The 24,643-nt window shown below is 42.5% G+C and overlaps 1 protein-coding gene across 3 annotated transcripts in view; it reads right to left on the bottom strand.

Annotated features, from left to right (window-relative positions):
• Positions 1 to 16,856, bottom strand: part of LOC108712531 (PHD finger protein 21B) — a 45,474-nt gene extending 28,618 nt beyond the window's left edge. Inside the window, exon 1 of one of the 3 annotated variants that reach the window (XM_018254750.2) lies at positions 16,489 to 16,856. In XM_018254750.2, coding sequence (XP_018110239.1) covers positions 16,489 to 16,590 — 102 coding nt within the window. In that variant the 5' untranslated portion in view covers positions 16,591 to 16,856. Of the gene's footprint in view, positions 1 to 15,030; positions 15,243 to 16,488 lie in introns of those variants that run through there. The other 2 variants (XM_018254749.2, XM_018254751.2) reach the window with 2 other exon arrangements.
• Between the last annotated feature and the right edge of the window lie 7,787 nt (positions 16,857 to 24,643).

The raw sequence follows: 24,643 nt of genomic DNA, 5'->3' as shown, positions 1-24,643 counted from the left end.
TGATCCCCATTGTAAGCAGCAGTCCTGTCCTGCTTTATGGCAGCTGAGATTCTAGCTATCTGTATAACAGAACATTCTGTCCCAGTGGCTGCACAGATCCTATCTGATCCCCATTGTAAGCAGCAGTCCTGTCCTGCTTTATGGCAGCTGAGATTCTAGCTATCTGTATAACAGAACATTCTGTCCCAGTGGCTGCACAGATCCTATCTGATCCCCATTGTAAGCAGCAGTCCTGTCCTGCTTTATGGCAGCTGAGATTCTAGCTATCTGTATAACAGAACATTCTGTCCCAGTGGCTGCACAGATCCTATCTGATCCCCATTGTAAGCAGCAGTCCTGTCCTGCTTTATGGCAGCTGAGATTCTAGCTATCTGTATAACAGAACATTCTGTCCCAGTGGCTGCACAGATCCTATCTGATCCCCATTGTAAGCAGCAGTCCTGTCCTGCTTTATGGCAGCTGAGATTCTAGCTATCTGTATTACAGAACATTCTGTGCCAGTAACACAAATCCTAAAATACACAGGTTGTTAAAATGGCATGTAAATCTACTTTGGAGTGTTTAGTTCCCATGGTGAAGAACAGGCAGCAACGCAAGTTTCAATGCCTAATGAAGAACTGCCAACCTGATTCCCGAGAATAACAGATGTCAATATGCTGGTGAGGGGCAATTTAAAAAAAATATAAAAAAATTTGTTAGTATACTACGAAGCCTTTATTAAGAAACATCTTACTATCCATCATGCAACGCTCGATTTCTCCTCCCTGGCTAACTCCTATAAGGAAGGCAGGGAGGAAAAATGGAGAGCCACACAATGGATCACCGAGTCACTTAATCACTTAGTGACTTTAAAGTTTAATATGTGTTGGTGTCTTTTTTTCGTAGCATACAAACTAATTAAAAAAATTTTTTTTGCAGTTACTGGTCCTTTAAGGAGGTAAAGGTACAGGGCAGGTGCCAAAAAGGCAGTAAAGAGAGGCAATGGGGGACTCAGGGGCTCTTGAAGTCATAGCTCTGGTGGACCCAGAGTGCCCCAATCTGACCCTGTTTAATGAGCGCACAGGTCCCCCACATCACCCAGTGTGATACAGGCTCCTCCCTGCAGTAAAGTATATTAAAGCCAGTGATGGGAGAGACACCGTTACGTGAGCAACACAAGGGCACTGTTCCCATTTCAGCATCCAGAGCAATTACGTCTGAATTGTGATGCCTTTATCTGCTGCAGTCTGCCTGCAACTCCAGCGCTGCTTCTGTAACAGGGGCATTGAATTAAAGCGACGTTTCAACCCAAAAACGATGCTTTACCTAATGAAAGAACGTGGGATATTAAGCAACTTTCCAATATACATTCATGGCACATTTTCACTGCTTCGGAAGTTATAAGTCAATTCATTTGCAAATGGAAGCGGCCTCTGTCTCTCCATGTTTGTTCTCTCCGCCCCAGACTTTGCAACAATGTAACAGAAGGAGGATGGAGGACCTGGGAAATTCACTTGCAACATTGTTTCAAAAATCAGAACCAGGAGTACAAAGATAGATACATACAAACACTTTCAATAGCAATTACAATTGGGAAGTTGCTTAAAATTATATTTTTTATTTAAGGGGGGGTTCACCTTTAAGTTAACTTTTACTATTTTATAGAAAAGCCAATTATAAGCAACTTTTCAAATAGTCTTCATTATTTATAGTTTATTTATGATTTGCCTTCTTCTTCTGACTCTTTCCAGCTTTCAAATGTGGGTCACTGACCCCATTTAAAAAACAAATGCTCTGTAAGGCTACAAATGTATTGTTATTGCTACTTTTTATTACTCATCTTTCTATTCAGTCCTCGCCTATTCATATTGCAGCTTCTTACGCAAATCAGTGCATGGTTGCTAGGGGAATTTGGACACTAGCAACAAGATGGCTGAAACTGCAAACTGGAGAGCTGCTGAATAAAAAGATAAATAGCTGAAAAACCATGAACATTAAAAAATGAAAACCAATTGCAAATTGTCTCAGAATATCCTTTTCTACATCATACTAAAAATTCATGCAAAGTTCAACAACCCCTTTAAGCACCACTTTATCTTTGAGTCAACCTCCCCTTTAAAGGAGGTGGTTCACCTTTAAGGTAATTTTAGTATGTTACAGAATGGTGAATTCTAAGCAGTTTCTTACTCAAATCAATGCATGGTTGCTAGGGTAATTAGGACGCAAGCAACAAGATGGCTGAAACTGCAAACTGGAGAGCTGCTAAATAAAAAGCTAAATAACTAAAAAACCATGAATATTAGAAAATTAAAACCAATTGCAAATTGTCTCAGAATATCCCTCTCTACATCGTAAAAAAAGTTAACGCAAAGTTGAACAACCCCTTTAAGCAGCACTTTATATTTGAGTCTACATACCCTTTAAAGGGGGTGGTTCACCTTTAAGATCAATTTTATTATGTTATAGAATGGCCAATTTGAACTTTTCAATGGTTCTCCGATATTTATTTTTTATTAGGGATGCACCGAATCCAGGATTCGGGCTTTTTCAGCAGGATTCGGCTGAATCCTTCTGCCAGGCCAAACCAAATTCTAATTTGCATATGCAAATTAGGGGCAGGGAGGGAAATCCAGTGACCTTTTGACGCAAAACAAGTAAGTAAAAAATGTTTTCCCCTTCCCACCCCTAATTTGCATATATTCAGGCTCGGTATTCGGCTGAATCTTTTGCTAAGGATTTGGGGGTGTGGCCGACTCCAAAATAGTGATAGTTTTAGAATAAGTCTTTTTTTTTTATCTGGGGGTAGGTAACTTTTTCACCTCACATAATAAACCAGTAATGTTATTTTCCCCCTGGGCCAGTCAGTAAGGGAAAATATTATGTGGGAGGAGCTTTGTAGCCGACAGTTAGTTCATCCGAGCAATGTAACTGTCATGATTTACACGAGCAAAGATTTCAACTTTCCTCCAGCTGAGACGATTCTAGGCCATAACAAAATTGCTGTGTTTTTGAAAGCTGAAAATGACTGAAATCAAATTTTTGTTTTTAAATTTCAGCTGCAATTTCAGATCTTCCGCACTAACAGTTTTAGAGTTTAAAGGGCCCGGGCAGTTACTACAGTGCTGTAAACCAAGCATCAGAATTCCTGCGACTGACTGCTGATCACTATGGAAACTGTACATGACAGTTTGCAGTTGCAAAAAAAAAAAAAGGAGGGGGAGGGGATTTTAACATTTCTACTGTTTTGCCGTAATATCCTTGAAGGTTTGCAGTCTCTGAAAAGAACTTTTATCATTGAAGTGGAGGTCTTGTTCAAAGCAAGCAACGATTAGAGCAATCAGAGTCCGCTCGTTAAAGAAGGAATTAGAAAGAGACAAAATAAAATGCCATTGAGTCATCCGATTGGCCTTGTAGATGTATAATAATGAAGGCCCACCAACGGAGCGGCGTTATTCAGAACGAGCCATTAGACGCGAGAGCGCCAAGTCGGCACATTCCGATCCAGTCGCCAGGGAGTGCAAACTGCAAGGTGGATGGGGGAGAGGAAAATGTATAAATTAGCATGTGTAACTGCCATCTGCAACTGCCTCCCATGCATAAAGCACGTTGCTAAGCGACCGGCAACTATAGAAGTTCATTAAAGGACATTTTTAAAAGAAAGCTGCCAGTGAAGAAGGGATATCAGTATGGGACCTGTTAACCAGAATGCTCGGGAGCTGGGGTTTTCCAGATAATGGATCTTTCTGTTTATTTACCTTAAGTCTACTAGAACATCATGTAAACATTAAATAAACCCAATAGGCCGGTTTTGCCTCCAATAAGGATTAATTTTATTTTAGTTGGGATCAAGTACAAGTGACTGTTTTATTAATATTATAAAATTTGGATTGTATGGATTAAAGTCTATGGGAGACAGCCGTTCCATTATCTGGATAACAAGTTTCTGGATAATGGATCCCATACCTGTACTGGCAAAACATCACCCTAGTTAAAGGGATCCTGTCATCGGAAAACATGTTTTTTTCAAAACCTGACAGTTAATAGTGCTGCTCCAGCAGAATTCTGCACTGAAATCCATTTCTCAAAAGAGCAAACAGATTTTTTTATATTCAATTTTGAAATCGGACATGGGGCTAGACATATTGTCAATTTCCCAGCTGCCTCCAGTCATGTGACTTGTGCCAGCCCTTTAGGAGAGAAATACTTTCTGGCAGGCTGCTGTTTTTCCTTCTCAATGTAACTGAATGTGTCTCAGTGGGACCTGGATTTTACTATTGAGTGTTGTTCTTAGATCTACCAGGCAGCTGTTATCTTGTGTTAGGGAGCTGTTATCTGGTTACCTTCCCATTGTTCTGTTGTTAGGCTGCTGGGGGGAAAAAGGGAGGGGATGATATCACTCTAACTTGCAGTACAGCAGTAAAGTGTGATTGAAGTTTATCTGAGCACAAGTCACATGACTGGGGGCAGCTGGGAAATTGACAATATGTCTAGCCCAATGTCAGATTTCAAAATTGAATATAAAAAAAATCAGCTTGATCTTTTGAGAAATGGATTTCAATGCAGAATTCTGCTGGAGCAGCACTATTAACTGAATCATTTTGAAAAAAAATTTTTTTCCCATGACAGTATCCCTTTAAATCCATCTCAGGCACTTGACGCAGTAAACATTCACCGACCCCAGTCTGGATAAGGGCACTCGTTTTAAGACCATATCAAGAATCCATGCCATAAAGGAAGACTGAACTGCTGTAGTTTGCTAAAAAGGATATAGTCACAGGTCTGCCAGCAAACAAATTCTGCCATGCAAGAACAGCAAGTGCCATAAACAGTTCCAACACATTTTCCAAACCTGTATTACCGTTTGCAAAATGATATACACTTAAGGATTTCGGTTCGAGGGGCTCAGCCTCAAGACCAGATAGAGGAATGACTTTTTTTGGGGGTCCTGGAACCCTAGATTTTGAGTATACACTTATTGGATGCTCTAGATATTTTTTCTAAATCTATTAAAAGCTAAAGAGGGCTTGCAAACAAATCTCGGACCTTGAAGGAACTAGAACGGCGTTACGAAAAGTGAACTTCCCCTTTAAATAAACCCATTTGGTTAATGAATATACTGAAGGCGGACGCACAGATCTCAGTGCTCCCCAAGGCCTTCTATGGAATCCTCCAATACAAAAGAGCTAGGGAGAGTTAGCAGATCCAGGATCAGCATTTATACCTGGTCTGATGAAGCAAAGTATAAAGTGCAAGAGAATTAAAAAAAAAGCAAAGCAACCTGGAACGTTACTTTCTCGTGCAGATCGTGCAAATAACAGTTGTGCATTATCTTCGCTAAAGCTGATGATAGACGTGCAGATTTTACCCTTATATCCGACTAACAACCGGACGTCACAACTTCCGACCTGCCACTATCCATTCACATTACATAAAGTAGTAAAAGAACAAATCAGACGACGTACGAAAGTTATGAGTGACAGATAGAAGGGACAGTCACCCATTGATATGGTCAGATAGGCAAAACATGCAGAGAAATTATTATTAAATTATCAGTAATCTCATTGACTAAACGGCTGATCGCCATGGTATGAAAAATGTCCACACACTGTCCGAAATAGTACGTACCTTCGATTCTTACGACTTTATCTTTGCGTCTATGGCCAGCTTATCTCTAGCTTAGCAGCCAGCCCTTTGGGGTCGGCGATACCTTTGTTCCCAGATGCTGCGCCCCAAAGGATGTATAATCCCCCCAAATTAATCCTTACAGCGCAAGGTTTGGTGCTGACTAGGCGGAATTGTTTCTTTATTCCAAATAAAGGGAGCGAAGATTTGCACAGTTCACGTAAGAAATGATATATAAAAGACTTAAAGCAATGACAATGTGTAGATGAGACAGCTTGTGCCAATAAGAAATTCCCCAAATATTTGCATTATATGGCCTGTAAGGGGCCTGTCCATCATAAAGAAGACAAAACAAAGCGGCACAACCATCTGTTCTCTGAAGTTTCACAAAGGGACAATGGCCTTTCTACAGATCACCACCGACACAATAGAAACAGATTCAAATCTGAACTTTCCTCGCCCTCTTTCATGGGACCTTCTTAATTACTGTTCAGACAGATAATGACTCCCAGTTATAAGAATACGGTGCACCCACTGAAGCTGAATAGAAACCTATGGGCTGGGGGATATATAGACTAATCCCAATGTGATCATTTACACCCTCTTTGCGCTACTACCAGAGCGAAAACTTCGGGTCACTTCGGAAACAAATTGCTCCGAGTGCCATCCCGCCGGTGATTTCCATTTTAGCCGACGGGAAGGCAGTTCGGGGAGATTAGTCGCCCCAAAGAGGAGATTTGTTGGCTGGGGAGACTAATCTCCCTGAAAATGCCTGCATGCCCTGACCCTAAATACCAACTATACACGACTTTATTTACTAGTTACAGTTAATGGGGATGTGGGTGCTCCAGGCCTTAAAGCAATCGTGATCTCTGCCTCTTCAGCACAATTCATATCTTGGTGCTTTTATCTAAAAAAAATGTTGTCAATAAAGGAAATTAGTTTTGGGGATTTATTAAAAAAAAAAAAAAAGAAAAAAAACATGTTTTTGGGAGTGAAGATTCCTTTAAAAGTGCAGCATCAGTTACACAGAGAAGGCACAATGGCAAGACTGAGAATCAGCAGCTCTGTGTCCCTAAATAATTCAGAATAATAATCCAGAAGCCAGAGCACAGAAAGCATATACGCCACTAGTTTTTATTGGAGCCGCCATTACAAGTCATGCATATGGGAGTTATTTCTAGAAGTCCAGTCGGATCCAGCGCCGACATGTTCCAGCAGAGATGAGAGCTCACCTACGGGTAGGGTTGCCACCTGGCTGGAATTTTACTGGCCTGACCTGTAAAAATGATGGTTGCTCACAATGTTATTAATAGGGTAAAAAATAAATATATAGGAAAGCCAGTGAAATGATCCCAATGTTATTAATAGGGGAAAAAACTAAAATATAGGAAGGCCGGGATTTTTTTCCAGGTGGCAACCCTACCTATGGTACGTGATACTGTATATAGTAGTGCAACAAAATCTATGTCCTTATATATATGGAAAAGATTTGTACTCATACACGAGTTTGGTCCAAGTGGGTTAGGGTCAGACATAAAGTCAACCCATGCTTAACTATGTGATGAAAAATTCATATAAACTTCTTAAAATCTTCACCCACCCATTTCTTCGATTTGCACATAGTATAACTGAACGCCAAAGCCCATCTAGAAATTTGCAAAAGCTCCCATCATTGATTGGCTCTGAAGTTGATTCCTTAGAAGAATTACGCCTTAAGCTGCCCATAGACGAGCAGCTTTATCCTTATGTCCGATTGTGCAGTGTAATCACCCGACCTACAACTAACCATTCAACTAACTTATGGATCTACAACTAACCATTCAACTAACTTATGGATCTACAACTAACCATTCAACTAACTTATGGATCTACAACTAACCATTCAACTAACTTATGGATCTACAACTAACCATTCAACTAACTTATGGATCTACAACTAACCATTCAACCAACTTATGGATCTACAACTAACCATTCAACCAACTTATGGATCTACAACTAACCATTCAACTAACTTATGGATCTACAACTAACCATTCAACTAACTTATGGATCTACAACTAACCATTCAACTAACTTATGGATCTACAACTAACCATTCAACTAACTTATGGATCTACAACTAACCATTCAACCAACTTATGGATCTACAACTAACCATTCAACTAACTTATGGATCTACAACTAACCATTCCACTAACTTATGGATCTACAACTAACCATTCAACTAACTTATGGATCTACAACTAACCATTCAACTAACTTATGGATCTACAACTAACCATTCAACTAACTTATGGATCTACAACTAACCATTCAACATTCAACCATTCTTTTTACTACAATAAAGTAGTAAAAAGAACAAATCAGATGATGTTCTGGACATTAAGGGGCAGATTTATCAAGGGTCAAATTGAAAATTCGAATCCTAATTTTCGAGTTTTTTTATGGTCAAAACTGTCAAATGCAACTAGGGAATTGTTCAAATTCGAATCGAGTTTTTTAAAAAAATTAAATTTTCAAGATTTATCATACTCTGGCCCTTAAAGAACTCGAATTCAACTTTTCGCCACCTAAAACCTGCCAAATCGCTGTTTTAGTCAATGGTCGATGTCCTGGGATCAATTTGGTGTTTTTTGCAGCCTTACTGACATGCAAGGTTTTTCTTCGGAGAGAGTTTTTAAAACTCTAAACAAACTCTATTCGAATTTGAGTTTTTGGGTCTACCCTAGTCGCCCGAGTTTTACAAATTGGATTTTTTTTAAATAAATTTCGATTGATCGAATTTTGAGTTCATGGGAGTTTTTAAAAACTCACATGAATCTCCCTGAGCGTGTACCCCTGCCCTTAATCTACTAGAAAGCCATATAAGCATTAACTAAACCCAATATGCTGGTTTTACTTATAATAAGGATTAATTACAGTATATCTGGAAACTGGAAGCAAAATCAGCCTATTGGGTTTATTTAATGTTTACAACATTTTCTAGTAGACTTGAGGTATAAAAATCCAAATGATGGAAATATCCGTTATCTGGGAAATCTCAGGCCCTGAGCATTCTGGATAACAGGTCCCATAACTGTACTTTGCCACTCTATAAACCCAAGAAGAGTTCTAAGAAGCAACACTGAAAGGTTGCGGAAGGTAAAATGAAAAGCGTTGGAGAGAGAGAAATTCAGAGTTATGGCTCCAACCCCTCTTTTATTTACACCAGATCCCTATTCTCGAGAGAAGCTGGAACAGGAGATTTTTCCCGAAAGCTACAGAATAGCAAGAAAATCAGCCACAGTCATGTTAGCAGGAGCAACACCGCACTCTATTAAACTGCGCTTTCAACAGCCTCAAGCAACAATAATCAATATGTCCGAAATCATCTGATAAAGCGAGTGAAAGCGAAAACGTGCCCCAACATGACACCGGCAGATTGAATCGGGCCCTAGGAACAAACACTCTCTCTTGTATAAACATTACTGGTTCTCCACGGCTCCAAACAATTAAAGAACCAGCGCCACGTAAAAAAAAAATCTGTATTCACATATGTGCCAATTTTACTTTCCCTTTGCAGGGATTTTCAAGTCATGAATATGTATTGTATATAAAGAAGCGCTCCATTCTCCAATGTTCTATAAAATATCAGAATATAGATATACATAGACAATAAGTCAACAGTGATCATGAAACACCGTATCGCGACCGCCCGAAAATCACAAAGACGGCCAAGAATCTCATATTGGGATCCATGCTCTCTGACGGAAGCCCTGTTTTTGCACCAAACGGACGTAGAGACAGATAGCTGAAATTGCAACCCCTGTGCGCTACTGCTGCACAGTTTCAGAAGTCAGAACCGGCAGTGTAGAGAATACCGCTTCCCGTGGTTATTACCTTTACAAAAGTGGTTCATTTCATTTCATTACTACTTATGGGAAAGTGGTGTTGAATCTGTTTTTTTTTTCATTCCGAATGAAAGTTTTTGGGTTGAGTTCCCCTTAACTCCCGAATATGGTTTGATAGTAAAAAACATCAGAAAGAACACCATCCCTCCTACGGTGCAAGAGAGCCGGCTGCCACCCCTTTCACTTGGAAAAACAGAAGCATCAATCCCACACACTGCACCAAAGGCCAGCAACATACATGTAGTTATCATACTCCCAGATTGTCTGTTTTCTATTAACACAAGGATCAATTACCCCCTGTTTGTGACTCCTCATTAAGGAACTGTCAGCCAAGGGGGGTGGGATTCTCTTTCATTATTTCTTATCCATTATAAGGCCTGTGCATACAGCACCAGAATCATCTCCTAGTTTCCTTAGGGCCCCCGCTTGGAGGAAATGAGTGTTTGGAAAAATTCCTCCCACTTGTACTTTAATCGTGGTCAATAATGTAAGCACTGCGTATCTTGACAGCGCTATATAAATAAATGATGATGATGATGATAATAGGTATTTACTGCATCGAAATCCTGGCGCATTCTCCAAAAACCGGCAGAAGTTTTGTAAGGTTCCTTGCTAAGCTTAGAGGAAACATTTTCTCATGCAACAGTCCAAAAAATAAGTAGGGATGCACCGAATCCACTATTTGGAATTGGGCAGAATCCCCGGTGAAAGATTGTCCGAATACCGAACTGAATCCTAATTTACATATGCAAATTAAGGGCAGGAAAGGAAAAAGTTGAAAAAAAATTCTTCTTTTGTGATAAAAAGTCAAGTGTTTCTACAACCCGCCCCTAATTTACGTATGCAAATTTGTATTGGGTTTGGCCAGGCACAAGGATTTGGCTGAACCTGAATCCTGCTGAAAAAGGCCGTATCCCGAACCAAATCCTGGATTTGGTGCATCCCTAATATTAAGAGTAGGCAGCTGTTTCACTTGTCAGTCTAAAGCTGGCCATAGATGCAAATATAAAGTCCTATGAATTGTGGATCATCCTGGATTTTTTATACCATGGCGTAGAGTCCTGCGCGGGTCCATTTTTTGGAACCCGTACCAGCAACCTGCAATCCGCAAACCGGACCCAGCATTCTTACCCGCAAGTACATTATCCGCAACACGGACCCGCTGACCATCAAGAATGAGGAAGTGCTGTAATTTTAAACCGGATGTGACATCAGAAGTAGGCGTGATCAGGGGGGAAAAGGAGTAAAACAGGAAGTGCTGTCATTGTAAACCGGAAGTGACATCATCGGAAGTAGACATGATCAGAAAAAAGGAGTAAAAATTGCTACTGAGAAGACCAGCGGCCCGTAAACCTGCAGAACTGCGTCTATACCCGCAATCGGAACTTCTACTCGCAGGGTACCCGACCCACTGCAGGTCTCTACCATGGTGATCGCCCATTAAGACGATGGGACAGGTTAAAATATTTCTACCGGCTAACGATAATTTCTCTGCATGAGTTGCCTATCTGACCATATCAATGGGTGACTGTCACTTCTATTCGTTGGACATAACTTTCTACGATTGCTCAGAACATCATCTGATTTATTCTTTTACTACTTCATCCAATCGGAATGGTTAGTGGCAGGTCGGAAGATTGCGACGTCTGATCGTTCGTGGGATACAAGGCTAAAATATGCACATCTATGTCCAGCTTTACCCGCAAACGCGGAATACGCAATAAACCAAGGAAACCTTAAAACAATACCAGAACAAAGCTTAATATTTGGGCAAAGCGTTGAAGGCTCGGTATCCATCCAAAGAGTCGACATGAAAACCTGATACGTTAAAATGTTGAACACCAGAGTTGGTTACATTGGATCTGAAAATAAATGCTAAGAACTATGGTAATTAATTGGATTCCTGATTTTGGTGCCATGTTTTATATATATATATATATATATATATATATATATATATATATATATATATATATATATATATATATACACACACGCACATATGAGCTGAAAATGCTGAACTGTCGGCTATGACTAAAAAGAGCCAAAAATAGTTGGCGCTGTTCAAGTTCAAGCCAAATGTTTCCCTTTACACTGAAGTAACATTAATTAGAGGTTGTTCTACTGGTCGTTAATGAGTCGGCGGATTAAAGGCAAAGATCTACTGGGGACAAGATACAGTGTTAATGTTTACACGGATGCCTCTGCTTCATCAATTCATCCAGATACTAAAAACAATGGAGTGTAACCAGGACATGCAACTGCCAACACCAATATTAACTGACTGATGGGTGAGTCAGGTTCCAGGAGAAAGGAATATGTATCAAACCTGTTCTTCCAATGCTCATTAAAAGAGACAAGATCCTCTTGCGAGGTGGTTCCTGAAAAAAATTGCTCCTCTTAAAGGGCACCTGTTGGCCGAAAACATTTTTCCCCAATCGAAGGTGCGGGCTAATAGAGACCGATCTCTGGTTGGAGGTAACAGTATATTTTTTTTAAAATTTCCGCCAGCTCTAGGACACCTGACCAGGAGGACCATTTTGGGGCACACGCATGAGCATAATAAGTGAACGCAGCAACTTTCTCATTATACACATGACGACATTAGATCATTAGGCACAACATGGCTGCTCCCACCAGGAGTGTCCTAAAGCTGGTGTTTAAAAAACACAACGTTTACCACCAACCAGAGTGCTGGCTCAATTATCCCGCACCTTAGGTTGGGGATAATATTTTTGCCCTTTAATGTCTACAAAAAAAATGTGGGCCTACCTCTGCCCTTTATCAAGCCGAGAGGGCTGCATGTGATTTAGAGAACTCCCCTTTGTTGCAGGGTTACCCGCAATCATTCAACTTTTAGAATTCAAGATTAGAACAACTTGATCGTGTTTTTGGAAGGTAAACGGGAGCGGATAGTGGACTGACTGGAAACCAAAGGTTGAGACTGATTTGGAACAAATATGCCGTAACTTGGCCAAACACATTATTTGGTACAGTCACTTGAGCTCATCTCTTCCTGCACCGGGATCACATATCAACCACCCACCGAGAAGCTGCAACTCTCAGCATCCCAACCTGGGAGTTGTAGTGCGACATTTGATTGTCTTCAGATTCCTTTCTAGATATATATTTTATGATTCTCCACCGGTTCCGCTCCATACCCGAGTCGAGGACCGTTGGAGAATAAAATATGAGAAATGATGCAAAACAGATGCATAAAAGTTCCAAGAAGAAACACAAGCCTGCTGGCAACGAGAAAAGAACTACTCAAATGCAAGCTGTTACTCCAGCAGAAAGGGAATTATTCACAGTCACAGTTGCCGACGAGAATCTGGAAACAGTCACGTTTATCTAGACAAAAAAAAACCCCAAAATCTCCTTGAGCTGTTGGAATTAAGTGCTCGTGTGGCAACGTACTGCAGATAACTTTGCCGGAATAATAAGCGCAGCAGTAGCGCGCCCCTCCGTCGTTGGGAAATACAGAGAAGTTAATAGGCAGCGAGCGAGCGAGCGAGCGCGGATATACACTCCCAGAATAACCAATTGCTACGCAAACATGTTTATGTATCACTAGAAACGGCTTGTCAGGGGCGATAGGTTTGCGAAATATACGACCCTGCCTTCTGCATAGCGGCTTAATCGCAGATAAACGATTATTAGGTGTAAGGTTGCGGCTACACACCATGTGTCGTAAGAGCACGAGATAAATATTGGGCTGTAAGCTCACTCGTCTAACTCCTCGCTAAGACAGAACTGTTGATACACCCTGTCGATTGGGATAAGTTCCGAAATATTAGCAGCCTCACCTCCTTTCCTTAAATTTAGCCTCGATAAAGAGGAGCCTTATCCTCGCTGCGAAATAAATGACTGCAGCGACGTGTCTTAAACATTAAACAGCGCGATGTTGGCTGCCAGCGCTTGAATGCATCGTTGCAGTAAAGCGAGGGGAAGGGAGAGATAGAAGGGGAAAAAAAAAAAAAAACAGCCTCAGTAAGAGTCAAGTCAACAACTTGCTTATTCTCCAGAGCCTAAAGGAATCAGAGACAGATTGGCTTCGCTAGTGGAAACTATCGGATTTGATTCTGCACAGTGATTAAACATCTTTGTGCTTCGCCGACAAGGGTCTTGTATCCCCTCCCCCCCACCTCCAAAAACGGCATCAAAGCTATCAAAATGGTAATGTTCAGCATGAATGGGGCCCATCCCCCCCCCCCTTCAAACTCTGCAGAGTTTTTCTCCATGTTAGGAAGAAACCAACACCCCTTCCTCACAAAATGGAAGCTTCCACTACAAAACTGAGAGTGCCGAGAGCTCTCACCCCCCCAACCCGAGATTAACGTCACCTAAAGTCGGTTGGAAGTAAAAGCGGATGGGAAAGACGACGGGGAGGAGGAGGAAGGCAAAGGCGCTGTTCCAAGTTAAGTGCTGAATGTTACATTCCGAAGGAAACGCCGATCGATTCTGTGAACAAAACTGCACAGATTGACCCTGGGGCTGCACAAAACACACAAACGCCATCACACAATGACAAAATCCCATATACTTTAGTTGCTGTGATTGTGTGATTGGAATTGTGTGTGTGTCGGGGGGATTTCAGCACCATGAACAGATGCCATTAAAGTCATTGCACAAAACATTCAACTGCTCCCAACCCCCCCCCCTCCATTTCTCCTCCACACCAGCTGGCACACACACAGTTAACCGCGCCGCCTCCATATTGGCCAACGGAAAGAAGAAGAAAAAAACAGATTGGTGAAAGTGAGTAAATAAAGTGGACAAGGTCGCACATAAAGTGATCCATTGGCACAGGGGGGGGTTGTCTGCAATCGGCAACAAAGAGGCACAAACACATCCGTCAGATTGGGAAGGGGGGGGGCAACACCCTGTTAGTGCATCACAAGTAACACAACACACAAAAGTCCCCCCTTCACGTTATTTACACCCTCAACTCACTCAAAATGGACGACTCAGGGAAGAAAAAAACAGAATGAGATCTCAAACTAGTGCCGTCCTATTGGGGGGGGGGGGCGATGTAAGAGGTTGTTTTTACATTTACCCAAGTGGGGGGGAGGGTATGGGTTACACACACACACAAACAGTTAACTTTTACACAAAAATAAAAAGATCACATGCCACGAAAGTGAAGAAACACCCGAGAGAAGCTCCTTGAAAAATCTCACGTTTGACTTGAAATCTCATTTTTGTACAAAAAAAAGCAGTAGAATGTGCAGAAAGTGTAAAGCAAATAAAAACGTGGAGTTTACTGTCGCGCTCGGGCTGCAGATCAACAAGCGCAGACGCGCGTCACTCACACGTTAATAACTTTACTCAATCCCACGGCTCAATATTTGCACAAATTGTATGAAACAAAAGACACAATAGTAACTTGGGGTGTTTGGGGGGGAATTAGATGAGGAAAGAGCTGGATGGAAATAAAGTTTGTGGGACTCACAAGTCTGGGCTCCATTAGAAATCACACAAACATCACGAGATTAATTAGAGAAGAAATGTAGGAAAAAGAATTGGGAATTACCTGGGGCTCCTCCTTCATCGCTCCGACACTTTCTCTAATAAACTCGGGGGTCAGCGGGAGCAAATGAAGGAACGAAAGAAAGAAAAGGAGGAGGAAAAACAAAGTGAGACGGGAGGGGGGGAAGTGCTGGAAGTTTGATGGGAAAGGGGAGGAAGAAAGAAGTAAATAGACCAGTCCCCCCCCAAGCAAAAGTGATAAATATTCAGCTCTGGTCTGATCTCCAGTCTCAGCAGCAACAAGAATAATAATAATAATAATAATAATAAATAATAATAATAATAATAATAATAATAATAATAATAATGTTACTTGCAGGGCTCCAGCTAAAGACAAGGGAGGGGGCAGGGAGAGGGGGAGGAAGGGAAGGGGAGCCGAGGGGAAAGTCAGGGGTAAAGGGAGGGAGGAAAGAGTGAGGGGGGGGAGAATAAAGGTGACGGGGGGGGAGTAAGTAGAGAAGAAAGTAAAGGGGGGAGAGTAAGTTGAGTGAGTAGAAAGCTCAGGGAGGGGGTCGGAGGAGGGGGGAACATTACAAACAGTAAATAAGATCTTCAGCCCCCCCCCACTGCAGCTGTCGATGGACTACAACTCCCAGCAGGCTGTTAGTAGAGGAATGCTGGGAGTTGTCGGAGCTCCAGCTGAGGGGCTGCAGGGAGAAGAGGCGACTGGGGGGAGAAAGTAACAAAGTGGGAGAGTTACAGGTGGGGCAAAGACTTGGGGGTGCTGCAGAGAAATAGGGGTGACAGTTGGTGCTGATGAAAGAGAATATTTATAGGATTAAAGGAGGAGCCAAGCGATGGAATGACAAATAGGGGGACTCAGTAGAGGAATGGCCAATGACAGTGAGGGGCTCTATAAAGGAACTTGGGGTGACAGTGGGGTGTGGTTACACCAAAAAGAGGGTTGTGGGGTGTCTGTAAGAGAATTGGGTGGTGATGAGAATGGGGAGACTATAGGGTGAAAGGGAAGGAAAGTGAAATAATTGGGATGTTAGTGATTAGTGTGAGGGTGTTGCACATATGGGGGTGCAGATAAAGAGAAAGAATGAATTGGGGTACAGACTTATGAATAGAGTATAAAAGGGTGCAGGTGAGATTAGGGGGCGCAGGAGGAGTTTGTGACTCACAGGAGCTGGGGGGGAGAATGAAGAGGAACTGGAGGTGCAGAGACTGAGACAGAAATGAGGAGGAGTGGGGGTTGTACTAATGGGGGGCTGAGAAGTGGAATTGGGGTTCAGGAGTGATTCTGGGGGGCTGAGGGAATGAGGGGGGCAGAGAGAGAAATGAGGAAGAGTTGGGGAGTGAGTAAAGTAAAGAAGGGGGGGCTGAGAGGTGGAATTGGGGTTCAGGAGGGATTGGGGGGCTGGTGAAGTGTCTGGGGGGAGGAGCAGCTGCAGAACAATAGCCCCCCAATAAAGTAGTTGCTGAGCGCCCCCAGTACATGAGAGAAGAGGGGGGGTACCTGGAGGCGGGGGACGGGGTCGGGCAGGTCCATGTCGCGGGTCGGGGAGTCGAGGCCGCTCTGAGGAGGAGACTGAGCAAGTTCTGAGGGGACCGGACTCATCACACACTCGGTATCCGCGCACAAGTCTCCCGCGAGCCGCCCAGGAGTCCCGGGAACAGGTGGAAAAACGAGTCGGAAGCCCGAGCCGCTCCCCAATGAGTCTCCGACACAAGTTACCGACACAAGGCGAGTTGCGGAGCCGACCCAGCTGGAACTACTTTCTCCCCGATACCCGCGGAGGGATATCACTTTGCTCGGCGAAGAGAGAAATGAAAAAAACTTGTTCCGCGGCTCTCACACACGCGCGCGCGCGCTCCCGTCCAAAGGACACGGCAAGAGAGAATGCCCGGATGCGGCGCAGTGTTGACAGGGGCCGTGCGTATCAGCCAATGAGCATAGAGGGGCGGAGCTCCTTGTAGAAAGCGTGCGCATGCCCGAGGAGTGAGGGAGCTGTCCGCTACTTCAGGAGGCAAGTCCTGGCCGCTGTGTTCTGCTCGCAGGGGATGCTGGGAAGTCTAATGGCCGATTCTTTGTAACTTTTCCTTTGGTTTTAATTGTTTGTTTCGTTTTTATTATTTGCCTCGTTTCTCTGGCTTTTTCCTATGGGGGTCACTGACCCCACGTTACAAACACCTGCTCTGTAAGGCTACAAATGTGATTTAGTGTTACTTTTTATTCCTCCTCTCCTGTTTATACTCCAGTCTCTTATTCACATCAATGCTTGGTTGTTATGGGAATTGGGACCCTAGCAACCAATGGCTGAAATTGCAAACTGGAGAGCTGCTGAATAAAAAGCTAAATAACTCAAAAACCACAATCACTTTCTTCTTTACTCTGTGACCTGCAACACTCTACTGATTTATGTCTATTTACTATGCATCAAGCTCATTATAGAGACACATGACTTTATTTAGAGAATCCATGCTTACGGGCTGTTCCTGCTGAATTGTGCTTAGTACAGGGAATACCTATGTGCCATAGTTTTATGGGATCTCTCTGTACAGACTATGAGCAAACTTAGGGACTGTTCCTGCTGAATTGTGCTTAGTACAGGGAATACCTATGTGCCATAGTTTTATGGGATCTCTCTGTACAGACTATGAGCAAACTTAGGGGACTGTTCCTGCTGAATTGTGCTTAGTACAGGGAATACCTATGCTGCCATAGTTTTATGGGATCTCTCTGTACAGACTATGAGCAAACTTAGGGACTGTTCCTGCTGAATTGTGCTTAGTACAGGGAATACCTATGCTGCCATAGTTTTATGGGATCTCTCTGTACAGACTATGAGCAAACTTAGGGACTGTTCCTGCTGAATTGTGCTTAGTACAGGGAATACCTATGTACCATAGTTTTATGGGATCTCTCTGTACAGACTATGAGCAAACTTAGGGACTGTTCCTGCTGAATTGTGCTTAGTACAGGGAATACCTATGTACCATAGTTTTATGGGATCTCTCTGTACAGACTATGAACAAACTTAGGGACTGTTCCTGCTGAATTGTGCTTAGTACAGGGAATACCTATGTACCATAGTTTATGGGATCTCTCTGTACAGACTATGAGCAAACTTAGGGACTGTTCCTGCTGAATTTGTGCTTAGTACAGAGGAATACCTATGCTGCCATAGTTTTATGGGATCTCTCTGTACAGACTATGAGCAAACTTAGGGGCTGTTCCTGCTGAATTGTGCTTAGTACAGGGAATACCTATGCTGCCATAGTTTTATGGGATCTCTCTGTACAGACTATGAGCAAACTTATAAGAGTTATAAGTGAAATTATCAGTAGAAATAAGGGAATTAATGTTGGGACGATAGGGACCAATGGAGGTTCATGCAAAGCCGAACATACGAGGATAATAATTGTATACTTGTTATTTCTGTTGGACAATATTCCGAATATTCAGATGATATTACATGGCAGCAGGTAAAACAGGCTTCTTACTTACACTGTTGCAACGTGGGATATGAAAATTCCATAAGTTGTCCTTGTCCACCTCTTGTGCTACAACTCCCAGCCTGCATGTATCAGTGGGCTTCTAGGAGTTACACGGGGTTTACAAGGGGCCGTTCTCTGACATCTGCATGATATATAGTTATATACAATTATATAACACTGATTAATATTTTTTCTTATTTGCTTTAACAACATTTAATGGGAGGGGGGCACTCACCTTAGATAAGTATGGTGTAGAGTAGACAGTGGAATTCTAAGACACATTGCCATTGGTCTTTCTTTTTTAATATAATTGTGGTTTTGAAAAAAACTAAAGAAATTAATATTTTTTGAATTGCAGCTTCCTATTGGGTTGTGCCTCTTCTGTAAGTGCCATTCCCAAGGTCAGAAGAAGGTGATAAAGCGGAGCTGAAAGTGACTGATGGATAAATTCTAAGTATCACTCATGTATTATAAGGGATAATGTACCCCCTACTGTAAATGATAAGGATATTAGAAGTCACTGAGGGGTTGTTCTGTGACCATATAAAGACACAAGGCTGCAGGCTGAGTTATACAGGGAACTCTGAGTATCACTCATGTATTATAAGGGATAATGTACCCCCTACTGTAAATGATAAGGATATTAGAAGTCACTGAGGGGTTGTTCTGTGACCATATAAAGGCACAAAGCTGCAGGCTGAGTTATTCAGAGAACTCTGAGCATCACTCGTGTATTATAAGGGATAATGTACCCCCTGCTGTCAATGATAAGGATATTAGAAGTCACTGAGGGGTTGTTCTGTGACCATATAAAGGCACAAGGCTGCAGACTGAGTTATACAGGGAACTCTGAGTATCACTCATGTATTATAAGGGATAATGTACCCCCTACTGTAAATGATAAGGATATTAGAAGTCACTGAGGGGTTGTTCTGTGACCATATAAAGGCACAAGGCTGCAGGCTGAGTTATACAGGGAACTCTGAGTATCACTCATGTATTATAAGGGATAATGTACCCCCTACTGTAAATGATAAGGATATTAGAAGTCACTGAGGGGTTGTTCTGTGACCATATAAAGGCACAAGGCTGCAGGCTGAGTTATACAGGGAACTCTGAGTATCACTCATGTATTATAAGCGATAATGTACCCCCTACTGTAAATGATAAGGATATTAGAAGTCACTGAGGGGTTGTTCTGTGACCATATAAAGACACAAAGCTGCAGGCTGAGTTATACAGGGAACTCTGAGTATCACTCATGTATTATAAGGGATAATGTACCCCTACTGTAAATGATAAGGATATTAGAAGTCACTGAGGGGTTGTTCTGTGACCATATAAAGGCACAAGGCTGCAGGCTGAGTTATACAGGGAACTCTGAGTATCACTCATGTATTATAAGGGATAATGTACCCCCTACTGTAAATGATAAGGATATTAGAAGTCACTGAGGGGTTGTTCTGTGACCATATAAAGGCACAAGGCTGCAGGCTGAGTTATACAGGGAACTCTGAGTATCACTCATGTAGTATAAGGGATAATGTACCCCCTACTGTAAATGATAAGGATATTAGAAGTCACTGAGGGGTTGTTCTGTGACCATATAAAGACACAAGGCTGCAGGCTGAGTTATACAGGGAACTCTGAGTATCACTCATGTATTATAAGCGATAATGTACCCCCTACTGTAAATGATAAGGATATTAGAAGTCACTGAGGGGTTGTTCTGTGACCATATAAAGGCACAAGGCTGCAGGCTGAGTTATACAGGGAACTCTGAGTATCACTCATGTATTATCGTAATGCACAAGTTTCAGTGAGTCACATGACAGAGATGACATCACTAAACCAGTGGGAGCTGCATCTTCTATTTGTTCCCCTTTAAAGAGAAATGAAAGGGGACTGTGCATTTGTTGACACGGAACTGTTGGGTTATTATCCCATAGCCTTGATGTGAGAACAGAGAGATGAAAGGAGAGGAAGACGATGGTTACAGCCACAAATAGCTCACAACGCGTGATTGCAGCCAACGCATTTCATACCCTGACGTTTCTGCATGCAGTAGAATCCTACACTGACAGCTTTATCTCCAACACCATTAAGTGTGAGGCTGACGTGTCATAAAAGCGAGACGTGCCCATCCGACAAATCATCGTCTGTCACTTTGTATGAGTCGACCCGTTACTGCAGCATTTCTCTCATGGCATTTAAAGGGGAACTGACACACAGATCAACACGGATTTAACATTTCTAAGATTTCTTTTATAGATGTATTTTCTAATTTTGGATGAGTTGTGTCACTAAGTAGGTGTTGGCAAGGGGTTAATGGCAAAAACTGCCCCCCCCCCTTCCCAGAGAGCCATAACTACTTCTAAATAACCTAATTGTTAATTATCATCCTAAAATTAGCAGCGAAATGTAAAGAGCTGTAGTCCTGAATAAATTAAATCTACTCCACGAATCATCTTTTATTAGAAAATGGTCACCAGTCACATAAGAATTATCCTTTTTACAACAGCGGGACAATTGTACCATAACTGACCAATCACATGAGACCTTTCCATGGTGCCATGACTTCCCAATGAGGCGAGAACAATCCATGATAACGTAATACTGCCCAGTAAGCTGAGAGCTGTCCATGGTACCAAATTCAACCAATTAGAGTCGTCAGGCCAATAATATGAGAGCTGTCACTGGTGCCAAATTCAGCCAATTAGAGTGACCAGGCCAATAACATGAGAGCTGTCACTGGTTCCAAATTCAGCCAATTAGAGTGACCAGGCCAATAACATGAGAGCTGTCCATGGTTCCAAATTCAGCCAATTATAGTAACCAGGCCAATAACATGAGAGCTGTCCATGGTATCAAATTCAGACAATTATAGTAACCAGGCCAATAACATGAGAGCTGTCCATGGTTCCAAATTCAGCCAATTATAGTAACCAGGCCAATAACATGAGAGCTGTCCATGGTATCAAATTCAGCCAATTAGAGTGACCAGGCCAATAACATGAGAGCTGTCCATGGTACCAAATTCAACCAATTAGAGTGACCAGGCCAATAACATGAGAGCTTTCACTGGTTCCAAATTCAGCCAATTATAGTAACCAGGCCAATAACATGAGAACTGTCCATGGTATCAAATTCAGCCAATTATAGTAACCAGGCCAATAACATGAGAGCTGTCCATGGTTCCAAATTCAGCCAATTATAGTAACCAGGCCAATAACATGAGAACTGTCCATGGTATCAAATTCAGCCAATTATAGTAACCAGGCCAATAACATGAGAGCTGTCCATGGTGCCAAATTCAACCAATTAGAGTGACCAGGCCAATAACATGAGAGCTGTCCATGGTACCAAATCCAGCCAATTAGAGTGACCAGGCCAATAACATGAGAGCTGTCCATGGTACCAAATCCAGCCAATTAGAGTGACCAGGCCAATAACATGAGAGCTGTCCATGGTATCAAAACTGCTAAATCAAACAAGAACTCGCCAGGGTACCGGCTCGTTACATGTGAGTAGAATTGTTTGGAGCAAAACGAGAGCCATCATTGCACATAGATCTCTTAAAAGACAGGCTTTTTGGGGTACTGTCGCAGACTGTTTGGGTACTTTCTCTCAATTTGGGTCTTGCCTGTGCCCACAGGGATATGATTTGGTTTTGTCTTTTAACCCCTTGCTCTTTCCATTCTGATTTCTATGTACACTCAGTGGTCCCCAAAGGGTTACACACTAAATCCTTTAGTAACCAATGATTAGTAATTAGTATGGCACAGAGCAAACGGGAAATTCTCCTGTGGGCAAACACAAAGCAAATTCAGTTTCTGATGAGCCACTTATGGTGCCAAGTTTAGCTCCTGAGTTTGAGGCCATTTATGATACAATGGATGGGATTGGTCAGATTTAGAATCACTCTCATTTGGGCACCAACCTATACCATCAACCGATATTTACACCTTTATCCAAATGCTGGATCCCTCCGTGCCTGAACTCTGTGATTTGTCTCACCCCCCTGAGAAAGTCTCACAATAATCTGACTGGAATCAAGCGCATTCCGTGGTAATTTCATTTGTTAAATGTCATTGTGATTATTCAGAGCGGGATGAGATCAGTGCCGGCTGGTGATTGTGCCGCTTTTCTGCAGAGCATCTTCCATGTTCCACAAGGAATTATTATAGAGGCGCTTTATTTGCCACACTGTCGGCCCAGATTAATGTTACCTTGGCACCCTCCTGAGATGCTCTTGTTTTACCCATCATGTGACACAAAGTAATGTCTCCTCTAAGCACTTGTGCACAAAATTTGTCGCCCACACGGCACTTGTAATTCACTATTGACTGGGACCTCCATTTTTTAAACTGTGTGCCCATGGGATGCTATTTGTTCAGAAAGACAACTAGAAATAAGTAGGGATGTTACTTTAGTGGGGTTGCAAATGAGGGGTGATCAAACAAACTCTGTATGTATTGGGGCCTGTTGAGATAATGTATGTAGAAAGAGTAGTAGGATAGCAGGAAAATGACTGTAAGGGCAAGATGGAGACAGTAAGGCAAGATGGAGTCAGTAGGACAAGATGGAGACAGTAGGTCAGGATGGAGACAGTAGAACAAGATGGAGACAGTAGGACAAGATGGAGACAGTAGGACAAGATGGAGACAGTAGGGCAAGATGGAGACAGTAGGGCAAGATGGAGACAGTAGGGCAAGATGGAGAGAGTTGGACAAGATGGAGACAGTAGGACAATATGAATAGAGTAGAGCAAGATGGCAACAGTAGGAAAAGATGGAGACAGTAGGACAAGATGGAGAGATTTGGACAAGATGGAGACAGTAGGGCAAGATGGTGACACTATCTTGTCCTAGTGTCTCCATTTTGCCTACTGTCTCCATCTTGTCCTACTGTCTCCATCTTGCACTATTGTCTTCATCTTGTCCTACTGTCTCCATCTTGCCCTACTGTCTCCATCTTTTCCTACTGTCTCCATCTTGCACTATTGTCTCCATCTTGTCCTACTGTCTCCATCTTGCCCTACTGTCTCCATCTTGTCCTACTGTCTCCATCTTGTCCTACTGTCTCCATCTTGTCCTACTGTCTCCATCTTGCCCTAATGTCTCCATCTTGCCCTACTGTCTCCATCTTGTCCTACTGTCTCTATCTTGCACTATTGTCTTCATCTTGTCCTACTGTCTCCATCTTGCCCTACTGTCTCCATCTTGTCCTACTGTCTCCATCTTGCCCTATTGTCTCCATCTTGCCCTACTGTCTCCATCTTGTCCTACTGTCTCCATCTTGTCCTACTGTCTCCATCTTGTCCTACTGTCTCCATCTTGCACTATTGTCTTCATCTTGTCCTACTGTCTCCATCTTGCCCTACTGTCTCCATCTTGTCCTACTGTCTCCATCTTGCCCTATTGTCTCCATCTTGCCCTACTGTCTCCATCTTGTCCTACTGTCTCCATCTTGTCCTACTGTCTCCATCTTGTCCTACTGTCTCCATCTTGCACTATTGTCTTCATCTTGTCCTACTGTCTCCATCTTGCCCTACTGTCTCCATCTTGTCCTACTGTCTCCATCTTGCACTATTGTCTTCATCTTGTCCTACTGTCTCCATCTTGTCCTACTGTCTCCATCTTGTCCTACTGTCTCCATCTTGCCCTACTGATGGAGACAATAGGGCAAGATGGTGACACTATCTTGTCCTATTGTCTCCATTTTGCCTACTGTCTCCATCTTGTCCTATTGTCTTCATCTTGTCCTACTGTCTCCATCTTGTCCTACTGTCTCCATCTTGTCCTACTGTCTCCATCTTGCCCTACTGTCTCCATCTTGTCCTACTGTCTCCATCTTGTCCTACTGTCTCCATCTTGTCCTACTGTCTCCATCTTGTCCTACTGTCTCCATCTTGCCCTACTGTTTTTTTCTACGATCTCAACTACATGTAATATACCTCATTCTTCCAACCTACGGCCATTGCTCTACAGAAGCCAAGGTTAATCATTATGACATAAATTCCCTAAAACAACTCGGATACAAGAGACGGAATAAAGTTTAAATTCTTTACTGTACTGGGATATGGTTCTGATTGCCCCTTGGATGACACATTACATGTCAGTCACCAGATGCTGCAGGGCGGGGGAGGCATTTAAATGTTCTGTTTCCTATCC

This window comes from Xenopus laevis, chromosome 3S (genome assembly GCF_017654675.1).
Source record: "Xenopus laevis strain J_2021 chromosome 3S, Xenopus_laevis_v10.1, whole genome shotgun sequence".
Taxonomy (NCBI): domain Eukaryota; kingdom Metazoa; phylum Chordata; class Amphibia; order Anura; family Pipidae; genus Xenopus; species Xenopus laevis.
This window is presented reverse-complemented; position numbering and strand designations above follow the sequence as displayed.